The following is a 17,343-nucleotide window of genomic DNA, read 5'->3' as shown; positions in this document are numbered from 1 at the left end:
GCACTCACTACGTCCACGTCAGGTGGAATGTCAACACACGCCAGTAAAATAGCGGAATAAAAGGTCTGACAGTTTATGAAGAGGGATTCCAGGGCTGTGCTTGCATTGGTGGTTTATCACTGTCACATCTGAGCTCCAGCATTTGTTCACATAGAACAAAAGTCCTCCGCCTCGTGACTTCCCAGCAGCCTTGAAGTCACGACCAGCTGGTACATGGAGAACCCGTCCAGCCCCACTGCCCTATCCGGAATGGAAGGTGACAAATGTGTCTCCATGAACGTGAAAACAGATGTTAAGCAAAGCTTGTTGTTCCTAGCAAATAGATCCATTTTATTTCATAGAGAGTTCAAATTGGTAAGGATTATACCCAGGAGAGGAGGGCGAGTTCACCTCTGGTGGAGGCTCGTCTGCCCCACTGCTGTCCCACCCATCTCACTGCCCAGGATAAAACTGCCTCTTTCCCTGTGGAGTACATCCAAAACGTCCGTAGATCGGGTGAGTAATTGAGGGAAAAAGGCCATTGGAGTAGAGATCCCAATCAGCAGTAATTCTTCCCTCATGTAAGAGGTAACGTAACAGGTGGAAAAAGACAAGCACAACAAAACACGTAGCAATGCCATAGAAACACACCAAACCCACCAACAAATACTTGTGCTAATGAGCTGACAGACATTGTCACATCCATATTCAACCACTCCCTCAGCCAGAGAACTGACCACTATTACTTCAGGAACACTACCACCGTGCCCCTCCTCAACAAGAGCTTCCTACCTGCCTGATTGAAACATTGTCTACATGTAACTGGCTTATTTAAATCTGCATAGCTTCACCCTCATGGTTGTTTTATGTTTATAAAAAGAAATTGCGCCTGTTCATATGTCAATAACACACTATGACTGAAGCAGAAGAATGTGAGTGAATGAAAGGATAACCTCATTAAATAACACATAAATTCAGTTTAACTTTTAATTGACTTAAAACCAAAACAAAAAAATCTATGAGGTTGGTTTCACTACACAGTTATGCTTGACTTGTGCAAGGTTTTGATTATTCTGGAGACTGTTTATTGCTTAATTTGATACAATTTAACAATTCATTTGAAATACAAACACAGAGGAAGAGTATAGTGAAATGAATGGCTCCTGATTATCAACATTATATAAAGCATCATTTGATCTATATTTGCACTTCTCTTTAGAGAATGGCTCATGATAAAAGACACACGTGGTTCACACATAACAATTTAGCTGAAATGCAAGCTTCTCTTCACAGAGTGTGGCTCCAGACCTAAGTACTTGACTCGTATTGTTGGAGGGAACGTCTCCCAGCGAGGCCAGTTTCCCTGGCAGGTTAGCCTTCATTTCAGCAGTGAACACCTCTGTGGAGGTTCCATCATATCATCACGTTGGATTCTCACAGCCGCACACTGTGTGTTTGGGTAAGCCACACATACATTCATCTGTTTTGGATGAAAAATATTCAAATTCCCTTGTATTTAACACTTCAACAATACATTTTTTTGTAATTTTACACTATAATGTTGTCTCAGGACATTAATAACCAATGTTATACAGTCGTGTTTTCAGACGTCATGTTACAGTATCTTGGCTGACTGGTCAGCACTTGTTACTGTTTACATCTGCTAACATTTCCCAATGATCATATTAAAGCATGCTACTAATATAATGTAGAACTCATAAGCTATCCTCTCTGTTACCAGATTTAAAGACCCTTCCTTGTGGGTAGTCCATGTGGGTCAGATAAAGCAACCAGTCCATGGTGCCCAGTCTCTTGCAGTGGAGCAGATCATACATCATGCTCGTTATCACCCCAAAGGATTGGATTATGATATTGCACTCATGAAACTCAACAAGCCCCTTGTTTTCAATGGTATGGATTGATGTAATGCACTTAAATTGATATTCTCCCGTGTGCTTTGGTCTGAAAAATTGCACAGCTGGACAATTTTAAACTGCAAAATCTCACCGATCTATTTAGATCTGTAACTTGCATCTTCATAGAATGCAAGCATTCAGATTGGAACAACCCATAAATTATTGTGTTGTGGCGAGGCGAAGAAACCACACAATGCTGTGCTAGTGGAGATCTTTACTCTTCGCATGCCATCACAAAACTGATACAACAAAGTCCAAAACAGCAAAGACAAAGCCAACAGGTTCAAAGCATCAAAGGATCATAGAGACATGCCTACTGGGTGAGAGACATGGTCCTAGTGTCCGCCACAGTGTCCCCTTTAGGCATTCAAGTCCTAAATAGATTTTTGCGTGTGTGTGTGTGTGTGTGTGTGTGTGTGTGTGTGTTGGAAGGCGAGCCATTGGAGGTACTTCCGTGTGTTCGTCCAATTGTAGGTTCGGTCTACTAATACTACTATCTTCACTATATATGTTCTGATGCAGTCTTCAATCCCCCTCTCATACTCGAAAGAGTCCGATACCAAGAAAACACGTAAAGAAAATTAGCATCCCTCTTTTGGGTTTGAAAACATTCAATAACTAACAAATCAATGACTACCATTTAACGTGTTTCTTAGAAAAATAAGCCTGCGCGGTAAATGTGTGTGGAGGTGAGATGGTGGCAGGCGTCAGGGGAATGGGGCAAGAATGGCAAGGTCAAGGCACAGCAGGTGAGAAGGGGGCAGGGGCTGGTGATGTGTGGGCGGAATCGGGAAATGGCTTTCCAGTCAGGGTGAGAGCATGGCGGGTTGATGAGAGATGGTCCCACTTTGTGCTATTTACAATACTTCATGTATTCATTATTTCTCGTATGCGCTTTTATTCTTTTTACCTATTGGCCATAACATCACAATTCACAGGCTCTTATTCAATTTCAATCAATAGGAAGTGAAACCTTACCACACGCTAACCGAGAGACAGAAATTAAATTTAGAAGATAAATCTCTTCTTACCTTGTCAATTATGGCGCCATAATTTCTGCCTGTTGGTCCAATGGATGGTCCTGAATCACATCGGGGTCACCAGATGTTGTGACGCGAGCCTTATGGGGTCCTTCCGTGTGTTCGTCCAATTCCAGGTTTGGTCAATAACTGGACTTAAGAGGCATGAAATATGACAAATAGAAGTTTTTAATGCAGAATATTCTGGCCACAAATGTGATGCAGGCTAAGGCTGCAATCGAGCATAAGTGTAAAGAGTACATCCAAGGCAAGTTCTTTTATACCCTTAGCAGGGAGTTCCCCAAGTTGCAGATTCTAGCTCTTGGGATATTGAATGTAACCTTTCTGGCGGGGAAAGAGACTGAGCTGGTGTGTGAAGCTGAAAAGCTCAATTAAATATAGTCATACTCGCCTCCACACACAGCTTGGGCTCTGGTACCTGCCCTCCCAAGAGGGGTTGGACTCTCTTCCACTCAGGAGTTGCCCACAATAAGAGGTGCAGAGAAAGTTGTGGGCATACTTATGCCCCCCAGCTCAGAGCCTGTACATTTGGATATACCCAAGTGGCAGAGGGAGGAGCCTCCCACTGCCTGGGGGATATGTCCTGACTGTGGTTTGTGCTTAAGCAACAAACAGCAGTACAGAGAATCCACCCTTTTTGGAGTCTTGGAGTGTGTGGTGAAGTGCACTCCTCCCAGGGACTCCATTCTGCTGGGGGACTTCAATGCTCACGTGGGCAATGACAGTGGGACCTGGAGGGGTGCGAGTGGGAGGAATGTACCCCCCCAATCAGTAACAGATTGGTGTTTTTTGTAAGCTGAAGAAGGAGAAGAGGCCTTTTTTGCCTGTGGGACTCTGGAAGCAGCTGACAGGTATTGGCTGGTCAAGCAGAGTGCAGCTTCGGCGGTTGCCAAGGCAAAAACTGGGAGGTTGGAGGAGTTTGGTGAGGCCAAATTTGGAACAGCTTCTTGTCACAGTTCTCCAGCTCAGCCAACTCCTTTTCAACCTGTCCAGTCATCTAAAGGATGAATTGGTGTCCCACGAGCTCCCCGTCACCCCGGATGATGTGATTAGTCTGGCGACTAATAAATAGATATCCGCTTGCAGCATTGGCAACACGAATGACGACTGAAGGAGACGCACTGGGGGGTTCTTTGTCGGCCAGGGTGAGTTCCCACCTGGCGCCAACGCCTGCTCCCTCCGGTGGCCCGAGTGCGACAATGCAGCCAGCGCGCACTACTCTGACTACTGAAGAGCGGCAGCGTCGCAGCTCCGTTCGGCTCTGCCTTTATTGTGGAGAACCAGGACATTTCATTTTCGCGTGCCCAGTGAAAGGTCCTATTCCAGCCCGCAAGGCAGAAAAGGCAGAAGAGATGGGTCAAGTGACTCTTCCCCTGGTCCGTGACAGAGCTCTCCTGCAAGTCAAACTTTTTCTACCTGATGGCACACACACTTTAGCAGCCCTGGTGGATTCTGGGGCCGATGCTAATGCCATAAGCAAGCAGTTAGTGGACCAGCTTTGCCTCAAGGGCTTCCCCCTTCCTGAGCCCACCCCAGCTAATGCCTTGGACATGCGCCCCCTGGGGGTGATCACACATCAAACTGCTCCTCTCTCCATGCACCTGTCCGGCAAGCATTGGGAAAAAATACGTTTCTGTATCCTGGATGATCCACAGATTAGAGCGCCACAGGAATATCATGACCTCAGCCCAGTTTTCATCAAAGCACAAGCAACTTCCCTACCGCCGCATCGGCCCTATGACTGCGCTACAGACTTACTGCCTGGGACGGCGCCCCTGAAGGGTTGACTGTACTCTCTCTTGGGTCCAGAACAGCATGCCATGGAGAAGTATGGGGAGGAGTCATTGGCAGCAGGCATCATCCATCAATCGTCCTCGAACTCTAAACCCCCCACCACTTTGCCACGCTCCCATCCGCTCCCACTACAGCCAGCACCTTCTGATCAATAAATGTTCCGTCATTGCTTTTACCTGTCTGTGCGTGCTCTTGGGTCCTCACTCCTGCCCCTGTAACACACAGGAAATTCGGGTCCACCATTTGACGTCTCAGAAGGGGGGACGCAGTGCACCATTAACACTGTAGAGTGGCGATGGGGCATTGCTGACCTCAGCTGGAGACATCGCAAGCCGGTGGCAAAAATACTTTAAAGACATCCTCAATTCCACCAACACGTCCTCCCTTGAGGAAGCAGCGTCTGGAGGTGGGCTCTTCTATCTCTGGGTATTAAGTCACCGAGGTACGCCTCTACGACATCGCGTGGACATCTGGGACAGTGCCCCTGGATTGTCAGTCCGAGATTGGTGGGTCTCCTCTTTAAGAAGAGAGAGTATGTTCCAACTATAGAGGGATCACACTCCTTAGCTTCCGTGGCAAAGTCTATTAAAGGGTGCTGAAAAGGAGGGTCCATCAGGAAGTCAAGCCTCAGATTCAGGAAGAGCAGGTCACAAGGTCTGTCACCTCTTTGCTATATGCTGTCTCAACCCCACTATTGATCAGTCCAATGATAATGAGTTTGTAAGGCCATTGCAGTAGGGCTAGGATGAAAAAAAAGCAACGACATGCTTCATGAGACATTACGTGATATACGGGCCCCAGCTAATCCTGCTGGTCTTGGTAAATTTAATGTATGACTATATCACTTAATAGGAGGCCCAAGTTCAGCTTCTTGTTCATTTTGCTCCTGAAAAAGAACCAGAAGACTCCTCAACAGCTGCAGAAGTGATGTTTTGCAATTTCATCGCAGAGCACAACATACCTCCAACAGTGTCCGATCACTTCACAAGGCTTATGAAAAACATGTTTCCCAGTCACAAGGCTGCAAAGGTTTGTATTTTCTCTCCCTGTTAAATAGTCTGTTTGAAATTTAAAATACAAGCATCAATGGTTGATATTGTGGTTTGGTTTACAAAATAGAAATGCCAACTAATTTTTTCCTCCAAAAAATATCTTATATCGGGGCGGCATGGCTTGGTGGTAGAGTGGTCGTCTCCCAGCCGAAAGGTCGTGGGTTCGATCCCCCGACCATCAAGACGTGTCCTTGAGCAAGACACTGAACCCCCAGTTGCTCCTGATGCTGCGTCATCAGTAGGTAAATGACTAGTTAGTGTAAAGCGCTTTGAGTACCTAAGGTAGAAAAGCGCTATATAAGTGAAAGTCCATTTACCATTTACCATATCTTTATTTACAAATTTAAATTTAACGTGTTATTAATGGATATTTTAGTTACGCTGATAACATTTGTTCCTGATTTTTTATTTGAAATAATTATAACTTGAGCATTAGTAAAAAAAAAATAGTCTCACATAAATTTGGACTAATTCACTTTATTAAAAATATGTTTCAGGAATTCGCCTGCAAGAGAACCAAGACCACCATGATAGTCAAAAACTGTCTCGCCCCTGCCTTCACTGAACCGGTCATTGAAATATGCAGAACACTGCCTTTCACCCTGATGATTGATGAAAGTAATGATCGTAACTGCACCAAAAGACTTATTATTCTGGCTCGTTTTGTTGATGGGAAAACTGTCGTAACCAGGCTTCTTGATCTTCCAGCCCTCAAGTCAGGAACTGCCGCTGGAATTTTTGAAGCTGTGGAAGTTAACATGAAGAGCAATGATACTCCATGGAGCAACATTGTTGAATTCGCTAGTGATAATTGCAACACCATGGTGGGCTCAAAAAATTCCTTCTTGACAAGATTGAAGGAAAAGAATCCGAATGTATTCAGTATTGGCTGTGTTTGCCATCTAGCAAGCCTATGTGTTAAAAATGGTGTGAAGCAGCTACCATGTAAGGTGGATGACTTATTAGTGGACATTTTTTATTTTTTCCATCACAGCTCCAAACAAATTGAAGAATTTAAAGAATTTCAGCAGTTTACAGAAGTTGATATTGAAAAATTCCTCAAGCATTGCCCAACAAAATGGCTCTCCCTTGAAAAAATAGTTGTCAGAAGTATCAAACTGCCTGCCTTGAAAAGCTATTTTGCCAGCCACAAGGATGTTGAGAAACCAGGGAAAGTGAAAACCATCAATGAGAGGCTGCAAGATCCAATGACAGAGTTGGTGCTACACTTCCTGTCCTTTGTCCTTCCTCAAATGAACACATTTAATGTGATTTTTCAAGCAGAGAAATGTGTGATAGGAGAACTGATGACAGTAAAGGATAGACTCCTCCGTGTTTTCTTGGTCAAGTTTGTTCAAATGCAGCACATTAAAGACTGCTCAAAATTGACAGATGTGGATTTCAGAAACAGAGATCTACAACATTCTGATGACAGGCTTGCAGTGGGAATGGCTGTCAGGTCCCTCCTAGCTGACAGTGAAGAACATGAACTCCTGCAACAGAACAGAAATTCTTCAGTTCTGTTAGAGCGTTTTATGAAGCAACAGTGAGTAAAATGCTGGCAAAATTTCCATTTGAAGACAGAGTACTATAGGATTTAGTTGTGCTGATCCAAAATAGACTGATTTATTGGATTATACTTATGTAATTAGATTAGCAGAAAACTTCAGTTGTAATGTTGATTTTGAGCAATTGAAAGAGGAATGGGATGATCTGCAGCTCATGCCAAAGTCAAATACAATGGAAGGAATACAAACTGACAGCTAATGGACAGGAGTTCTAAAGCAGAAGACAGCACTGGGTGTAGGGAGATTTCCAGAAATGTGGAAGGTATTTTCTGTCCTGCTGTGCCTCCCACACAGCAATGCAGATAGTGAGAGGGTATTCTCACTTGTGAGGAAAATCAACACAGAATACAGAAAGAGCATGTCAGAAGACACACTTGTTGCCTATTTGCAGGTGAAGATGAATTACTCTGGCAATTGTTGTGACCTTCAACCATCAAAAGATATGCTCATGTCAGCAAAGAAGGCAACAGTGGCATACAATAGAGAACACTGTAGTAATTAAGCAACACTTGCAATTTCATCATTTATTAAGAATATGTACAGAATGATATAACGAAACACATGTACAATATAACATGTTAAACTACATAAATAAACACGTTTGAAAAAAAAATGGTCTAAGAATATTTTGTATTTTGTAAGGGAAAATACGACAGTTTGTAAGGGCATGGAGCCGTGGAGGTTGACAGGTATGCAGTAAGCACCCAATAAATTTACCCAAATACCTGCAAACATTCACTTAAACATTAACTCGATCCATATGATTTCCGTATATGCCCAATTATTCACCTTTTCCAGCAAAAACACACACATTTGCTTCCTCATCATGACAATAACTACTATTTAATCGAACTATAACCCCAAAAACAAATCAATTTATGGTAGTTTTAGTTTATTTGTCAATTTTTTCTTTAATTTACCTTTTGAGTTTAATTTTCTGCATTAAATTCCAACAGCCTACAAAAGCATTTCCCTTGTTTGTTTTTTTTAATTTTTCTTTAATCAAATTTAATTGGAGAACACAAAAAAAAATCCTAAAAACAGTAATTTGTTAGAGAGATGCTACAATTGGAGAGTTCCATCAATAAATCAATTTTCTGTAGCTACTTCTCCACATAAGGGTTGCTGGCTTGCTGGTGCCTATCCCAGCTGTCTATGGGCAGTAGGCAGGGGACACCCTGAACTGGTTGACAGTCAATTGTAGACGATTGCAAGTTCTAAGACAAATTTGAAGTTTAGAGGCTAATACCTTTTGAATAAAAAAAACACACACAGTGTAATAACTGTTTTTTTTTAATAATATGCACGTTCATTCTCTAATCTCCAAGGGAGAGAACATCACAAACATTCTACTAGAATAGAATAAAAAAGTAGAAGAATAAAAGAATCAAACACAAATCTATGCACAAGAGGGTGTTAACATTCAAAATGGACAATCATGCGACTCATGGAGTCTGCCTAACCAATTAATCTTGATTTAGGCAGCTCCTCCTCTGAGAAATTCTGCCAAGTTACACTATTACGCGTTTCAAGTTGGACCACGAATAAACTATCTCTGGAAAATACCCTGATTTAAGTTTCATTTGAAAGTAGGTAGAGTTCAGCTCACATGAAGAAAGAAAATGTCAGGTGGAAGCTGAAAAAAAAAACTGTGGTCTTATTGCACATGATGTGCTGGTTGGTAGCAACATTCAGAAGTGCATTGGTGAAAGAGTTCTAGTACGGCACATGGACAAAATCTTTGTTCAGCTTAGTACACTCCCCACAGGTGTCATTTCCGCCAGCCTGTCATGCTTAATGATGGCTTCACAAGACCTGGAGCATGTTGGTGTGCAATTAAAAGAAGAAAAAAAACTCTTGGAAAAAGTAAGACAGAGAGAAAAATGGCTTTCAGGCCTCAAGCTGTTGTGTAGATTGCAGGACAAAGCAATAACCCAGAAGGTAGACAAACCAGGAGATGGCCAAAGGATGAGCAGGAAACAAGTGAGAGAACAAAGATACAGTCTCTCAATCCTATCTGGCTTCTGTAAACGTTTCTTGGGAACCTTTGGTACGGCAGTTCTGGTACGGCACATGGACAACATCTTTGTTCAGCTTAGCACACTCCCCACAAGCGTAATTTCTGCCAGCCTGTCACGCTTCATGATGGCTTCACAAGACCTAGAGCATGTTGGTGTGCAATTAAAAAAAGAAGAAAAAAAAAAGTCTTGGAAAAAGTAAGACAGAGAGAAAAATGGCTTTCAGGCCTCAAGCTGTTGTGTAGATTGCAGGACGCAATGGACACCCAGGAGGTAGACAAACCAGGAGATGGGCAAAGGAAGACCAGGAAACAAGTGAGAGAACAAAGACACAGCCTCTCAATTCTATCTGGCTTCTGTAAAGGTTTCCTGGGAACCTTTGGTACGGCAGTTCTGGTACGGCTCATGGACAAAATCTTTCTTCAGCTTAGCACACTCCCCACAAGCGTAATTTCTGCCAGCCTGTCACGCTTCATGATGGCTTCACAAGACCTAGAGCATGTTGGTGTGCAATTAAAAAAAGAAGAAAAAAAACTCTTGGAAAAAGTAAGACAGAGAGAAAAATGGCTTTCAGGCCTCAAGCTGTTGTGTAGATTGCAGGACGCAACGGGCACCCAGGAAAGGAAGACCAGGAAACAAGTGAGAGAACAAAGACACAGCCTCTCAATCTTATCTGGCTTCTGTAAAGGTTTCCAGGGAACCTTTGGCCTGTTCTCTTTTCTTTAATGCATAGTAATAGTGATTATGAGAAGACTACATGAGATCCATTAAAATATTTACCATGTGTCAGAAAGATGGATACACAGCTGTGAAGGCTTGTTCTACTGGGAGCAGAAGGTTAAATGCAAGGGTTTTCAATGAACTGATCGTGGTTGACAAGTGGACAGCCAAGCTTATTGTTGCATGACATCACACTGTATGGAAAAAAAAAACAAAACGTGTAGACTGTTGGTCCGACCTTGTTTCTGGGATGAAATTAGAGTTTACACAAAATGTGTTCTTGTCATACATTAATTGATATCCTACACTATATTTTAAGGCACTGGCTGCCTTTCTTTCAATGTTTGGCTGACTGCAACAGAATTTTCTTGCACAGAATTTTCAAGTGAAGAATAACGGCGAGAAATGTGCACACGTATTTGCGTTGTACATCTAATAGACATGAACAAAAACATAACACCAATGTACACACTAGCACAGTTCTAAAAAGATAACATACCCCTCTCACACACACAAGAAATATTCCCAACTGCAATCACACTTGGTTTGAGGCAAGACTTTTGCGTTGTGTGAAGGAAAGCATGGCTTTCCTGAAAATATTTACTGGTCTCTGGCGCCACCTACTGTCTTGAGGTGTAACAAATAAATCGTCAAAGCCTTTTTTTTCTTAAATGTCGACATATCTCGACCGATTTTCAAAACTATGGCATAAAATCTCAGGAAAAGTAATACAATAGATCAGTTTACAACGCATGTAAAAAAATTAAAACTATAAAGGCGTTTTATGCAACCAAAATGGTTAATTCATTGCCATACGCAAGATCAACACTGGACGCCTAGCCGCAATAGATTACAGATAACAGCATAGTTCCATTCAACTGATTTAAAATTTTTTTTTTCAAAAAACGTATCTATGATTTCACAAAGAAATTCAAGAAAATTGACCAAAATGCATAACAATGGCAACAAGGGTTTTAAGCAGACTGAACATGCCTTCCCGTGTAGCACCAACATATTTTCAACATAACACTGAAAGAATACTGCAGAGTAAAATAGCAGTTCAAACTCAAAATCAAGACAGCGTCTTCTTCTGCCTGCCCTTGTTTAATTGATTGATTGTTTAATCAATTAATTATTTTCATAAACACATTGCACCTAATTGATGGTTTGGTTGTTTTTTGCGCCCAAATAAATTTATGGCTGGAATTGTGTCTCAGATCCTTGTCGATCATTGACGTCAAGCTTGATAATTGACATCAATCGCAGACATCTGTGATAAATAGGTGTGCCCAAGTGAAGGAAACATGCTTAAAAGTGTTGTTCGATTGTATTAAGCGGGCCACAAGTTTCAAGCGAAGATATATCTCGCTTCTGCTGAAAAGCTTAAGATATCGTAATTCTCCAAATATAAAACACACCTGTAGAGGACGCACTCTTAACTTTAAGGTCAAATTCTGGTATTCTCTACGTTACCATGTTTAGAACGCACCAACAGTTTGGGGACAGTGTAAAATCTCTTCTACCGTAATCACCATACAGAAGAATATGTTTAAAATAGAAATGTGCATCTGTGCATCATAACTCTGCTTTGCGGCTGACGGATGCAATCTTACTAAAAAAATGTTGTCGGAAATTAAAAAAAAAAAAAAAAAAAACCCTAATCTTGAAGTTACCATTTATAGGGCACATTTGTACTTATGGCTTTTATTTTGGGGATTTAAAAAAGTGCACGCTATATTTGGGGAATTACAATACATAAATGTGATTGAATATGACAGCATTTGCAGTGTGTAGACTTTTAATTTCCACTGTATCTGAAATGTCTGATGCCATGAAGCTAAATATCAGCAATCTCCTCTCCTCAGGATTTGTGGAGCCCATCTGCTTGCCTAATAACGAGGAAGAATTTGATGAGGGTATTATGTGCTGGATCTCTGGATGGGGAGCAACGCAGGACAAAGGTTAGCCTTGCAAATCTGATAGTTGGGGGGGGGGGGTTAATGTTCAAATTAACTTAAAAATATGCCATGCCTTTTAAAGGGGAGACCAGTGTGGTTTTACATTCTGCCATGGTGCCCCTTCTCTCCACAAAGATCTGCAACCAGCCACAGGTTTACCAGGGCTTAATCTCCCCAGGAATGATTTGTGCAGGGTACTTGGGAGGAGGAACAGACTCCTGTCAGGTGATAATTCATATTGTATTCCTGTATTAATATATAATGGCACTGTTTACCCATCACGTGTGGATTACAGCTACTTTTAGAAAAGACCCAAGCCACAAGTTTTTGTGAGCTAGGATGGGGGTTGTTATACTCGGCTGAATGTTGAAGGGATAATTACATAATCCATTTGAAGTATTCACAGCTGGGCTATTTTCATTTTAGTATGTTGAAGGCTTGTTACACTATATTATTTTTCTATATTCAAATCCTATAATAGAAGTAACCAATTTTCCATTGTCAAAATTGTACACACAATAACCATGACAAAATGAGTTTTTTTTTTCTTTTTAAATGCTCTCAAATAAATTAAATATAATTGAACAATATAATGTTTTTTTCCAAGTTTAGCATATTGACCATTCCTTTTTAGATGGGGAGCTCTGGTGCACAATCATTTTCAGGTCTATCCCTCACTTGGTCTAAGATTCCCTTTCAATAGACTCCTGAAGCTGCAGAGGGCTTCCAAGCCCTTAAAAAAAGTCAATTTGTATGCTTACTTCCCTGCCGGTTGTCACATGTGGAGCGGAATTGTTACATTGGTGTAAAGTGAGTTTAAGCACCTAGAATACATCCAACCAGTATTGTATTTTGGAGCGGTGGACTCTACACCCCTGTTACCACACTTAATTATTTTTTGTTCATTTAATCTTTGTTAAATTAATAAAACAATAATACAAAAATGAAACCAATTCAGGCTCTCCCCCACCTACTGCCTGTAGACAGCAGGGATAGGCACCAGTTGTCACGGTGGGGTATGGCGACTTGAGGAGGTGCAGGACTTATAGATCCAATAAATTGTAGAAGCGCAGGGCGGATTGACTCAAAAATAAATTGTTTAATAGGAAAAATAAGGCAGGAACAACAATGGCAAAAAACAGACAACGTAGCAAAAGAACAAAAAGTAAAAATAAACTTACAGAGGACAGGGACTGGGAGACAGGGGAATACAAGGCTCGAGGAGGAATGTATGCGAGGAAACGTGCAGCACAGCATGTACAAAAAATGACCTGACAACTAGCTTGACACGGACAGGGACTTTAAATAGACGCGAAAAATAATTAAGAAAACGCAAAACACCTGGAAGGAAGACGAGAGGCAGGGGAAACAGGTTAACGAATGAGACACGGAGAGGAAAGGCAGACGTGAGGGAAACCTAAACATGAACTAATAACCTGATTTACACGACCCGAGGAAAGCAGCAAACCCAACCAAGTCATGACACCAGTGAGCCATTGACCTAGTGGGGATAAGCAGGTGTGAAAATGAATGGATGGATAATACAAAAAACAATCAAAGAAAAAAACTCACTCAAGAGTTCAATTTTGATCAGAGTTAAGGGTTCAATTTCTATCTGAGTTTCTATCTCTGAAGTCAAATAAGATTCAATCCGATACTGTCGTGATGGTGAGGCATGTTAGTTACGGGTGTTGGAAAGGTGGATCCAAAAATGCAAGGGGCTGATGTGCTCAGAAAAGGAAAGATTTATTTACACACAGGGATGGGGGAAACACGAACAACACAGGATCCAAAGTAACAAAAAGCAACTTGAAACCGAAACGAAACTCACAGCGACAGGGAAGCAATGGAATTCTCAGGAAGCAACAACATAGGGCAGAGAGACAACAACGTTCACCAACGATCCGACAACTAAATGGAACTAAACAGGAACTTAAATACACAGGACAATAATTAGGAAAACACGAAACAACTGGATGGGACAAGAGGCAGGGGAAGCTGATTGGAGGAGACACTCAGGGGCTGAAAATCGCGAACAGCAGATTGAAAAAAAACACACCTAACAGACAGACGCAGGGGAAACACAACAAAAACCCAAAACAGAAATGGACAGAAACCCCACAGTTAACACACCAACAAGTGTAATAAAGTGTTGTCATATAATTGTTTATGTGCAATAATAATTGACTTTTGTTGTGTTATTCACGGTCAACTGGTTTGGCCTCTTTGAGTGATTGATTGTTTATGTCAGTGGGCGGGAAGAATGTGGGGACTCACTGCCATGTGCCTCATCCTCGCTCGAGCTACAAAAGAGTGTTCATTCATTTCAACAAAAGGAGACTACTTAACCAACAGCGACTGATCACAGTTCAACCAGCTCAGTCAGAGAGGTAAAAACAATGCAGAACACCCAAGCAAAATTCAGTCAGATGTTTTAAATGAATTGAAAGAAATGCGCTCTGAAATTCCCACATTAAAAATTTTAAGCGTTGAAGTGGCTCAGATAAGAGAAGTAATTCAACAGACTAACCTATCGCAGACACCGTACCTGACCACACCCGCTGTGCAGGAATGCGCACCAGAACAGAATGTTCAATACCCTTCACAAAGTTATTGGCCTCCCCAAGCACCGGGATGAGGAGACACAACCCAATATCAACAAAGATTTGTTCCACTGCCCAACTACCCCATAACGACCCGCCCACGCCCAAGACATTAAAAGCAGCTTTTCCAAGTCTCAAGGAAGAAAGTGTTCCAACCTTCATTGATCTTGTGACTGATGAACAATCATATAATTTGGCTGTGAGAACATCAAAAGAGAGAGTTGTGCCAAAACACACCTCCGCTCAGATTGACTATAAAGTCAAAACAGGGCAGTTGAAAAGAGCTAAAACACTTCTTTTTGAGCCCACAGTGGGCTGAAGGTCTTGAGTTTTGTGAGACATTGTTGACGATAAGGAATGGCGTGTTACCCTATCAAAGTCTTGGAGCAGTTCTATATCAAGAGACAAGATGGCAAACTCAGCGTGGTCCCGCATCTTGAATGCTGCTGAGCAAAACTTCCATCTCCACTCTGGGAAGTTGGATTTTCTGGCATTAAAATGGGCCATTACAGAAAAATTCAAGGATTATTTGGACTATGCACCAACATTTACTGTGTTCACAATAATCCGACAATAATCCACTTACTTATGTCTTGTCAAGTGCACAGGTCAATGCAACTAGATGTAAATGGGGAGCAGAACGAGCTGACTCCATTTTTTTCATTCAGTATCGTCCAGGAAAAAAAAAGTGGATGCTGACAGCTTGTCAAGAATGCCTGTCAATATTGAGGAGATGATGGAACAGTGCATAACAGAGACCCTGTCAGAGTGTGTGGTAACGAAAACCTAAACTGTTGAGGTGCAGGATTCCACCTCCCCATGTATTTGCTCAGCTTTAACTTCGATGCAATGTTTTGAAATTACTGTAGAAAAACAAAAGCCTTTTTCATTGGCTGCCATCAAACAAGCACAGCGGAATGTCAGAGTCATTGTTCCAGTATTACAGTTTAAACTACAAGATAAGAGACCATCTGGACAACAATTTAAAGAACTCACGGTGCACACCAAATGTCTGCTACGTTAACGACTGCATTGATCAAGATGGCGTCCTTCGCCAAGAAACAACAAACAAACCCCAACTTCAAGCGCTTCAAGACTACGGTACTACATGATGACATGGGCCATCAAGGAATTGATCGAATAAAATCAAATCAAATTTTATTTGTATAGCCCTGACTCACCGAAGTCTCAAAGGGCTTCACAGGTGAAAAGAGGTCATATTGAGACTTCTTTTACAAAAAAAGAAGTCGTACAGCGACTTTTTTTTCATCATAAGTACACAACAGCATCCCCTGCTCCCAAGAGGCGAAGAAAAAACTCAAAAACCCCAATTTGGGGAAAATCAAAAACTTTCTAGCCCCCTTCCAGGCTCAACAGGTTGAAGTGGATGCTGTGTGTACCAAATACAGACAAATACAGGTACACAATACAGGTTAAAGAAACATATAGTGCCATATTAGGCAGGAAACTTCCAGTGCAAAGATGTCTTGACAGCAGGCAAATCCATTGGGTAGGAACCTCCCCACAGTCCAGCCAGTATTGTCATTACACAACCTTTTGAAATTGTGTTGACTGATTTTCTTCATTTGGATAAAGGTAATGGTGGATATGAACATGTATTGATAATTGTAGATCATCCGTTTTGCACAGACCAATGCCACCACATGTAAATCTGCTAAAACTGTTGCTGATTGTATTTTCAATGATTTTGCCCTGAGATTTGAATTACCAACACAAACTCACCATGTCCAAGGGGGTGAGTTTGAAAATCAGCTATTTGCTCAGTTAAAAAAAAAAACACTGGATCACGAACAACACCATACAACCCCCAAGTAAATGGGCATGTTGAATGCTTTAACTGGACATTGCTCCAAATGCTAAGAACGCTATAAGAAGCAGGAAAACAAATTGGAAGGAATCATTGAATAAAATGATGTATGCATACAACTGCACAGGGTGTGAGGTGATGGGTTTCCCCCCATTCTACCTGCTTTTTGGCAGATCCCCACAATTACTAATCGACCTTCTATTTAGTCTCACAACAAAAGCAGGAACTGGTAATCACAAAACATCTGGAGAAATGGAAAAGTGTCACATTCTGTGTGAGTTGTTTCTTTTGTGGGATTAGTTTGTGGAATTTTTGGTCTATTTTGCCTTTCAGTTCGTGTTAGTTTCTCCCCCGTCTGCCTCTCCTCTCTGTCTTGTTAGCTTGATTTCGTCCACCTGTTGCCCGCGTGTTCCTGCCCCTTGCGTGTTGGCCTATCTGGTTCCCATACTTCGTGTTACCATCCAGGTGTTGTGTGTTTCCCCTAATTAGTCTTCATGTATTTAAACCCCCTGGCTTGTCAAACCAGTGTTAGGCCATTGCATATCCCACCTGATGTTTCTTCCCTCCGCTGTTCCGATTGCTCTACATATTCTCCAGTCTCCCGATCGCTGTTCTCCATGAGTTTATTTTAATTCTTGTTTGTTTGCTACTTTGTCCAGTTGTTGTTTATGATTGTTCCTGCCTTATTTTATTATTATACCTCCATTTTTGAGTTTACTTCCACCTGGCTTCCTTGCACATCTGGGTCCCCCTTGCAACTCCGCACTCCACTCAAAATGCCCCGTCATGACAAAAAGAGAAATGCAGGAAGCAAATGACATTGTACAAGAGAATGTGAGGAAATCATCAAAGAGGGGAAAAGGGCAC

At 41.8% G+C, this 17,343-nt stretch overlaps 1 protein-coding gene across 1 annotated transcript in view; it reads left to right on the top strand.

Annotated features, from left to right (window-relative positions):
- LOC148423270 (transmembrane protease serine 3-like) overlaps positions 1–17,343 on the top strand; it is a 369,390-nt gene that overhangs the window by 46,199 nt on the left and 305,848 nt on the right. The window contains exons 6-9 of the mRNA XM_088414988.1: positions 1,273–1,438; positions 1,721–1,890; positions 11,953–12,048; positions 12,128–12,270. Coding sequence (XP_088271114.1) covers positions 1,273–1,438; positions 1,721–1,890; positions 11,953–12,048; positions 12,128–12,270 — 575 coding nt within the window. The remainder of the gene's footprint in view (positions 1–1,272; positions 1,439–1,720; positions 1,891–11,952; positions 12,049–12,127; positions 12,271–17,343) is intronic.

The sequence above is a fragment of the Hippichthys cyanospilos genome, chromosome 5 (genome assembly GCF_059441005.1).
Source record: "Hippichthys cyanospilos isolate Australia breed blue-spotted pipefish chromosome 5, RoL_Hcya_1.0, whole genome shotgun sequence".
Classification (NCBI taxonomy): domain Eukaryota; kingdom Metazoa; phylum Chordata; class Actinopteri; order Syngnathiformes; family Syngnathidae; genus Hippichthys; species Hippichthys cyanospilos.
Note: the sequence above shows the minus strand (reverse complement) of the source record. Positions and strands in the feature narration are given on the sequence as shown.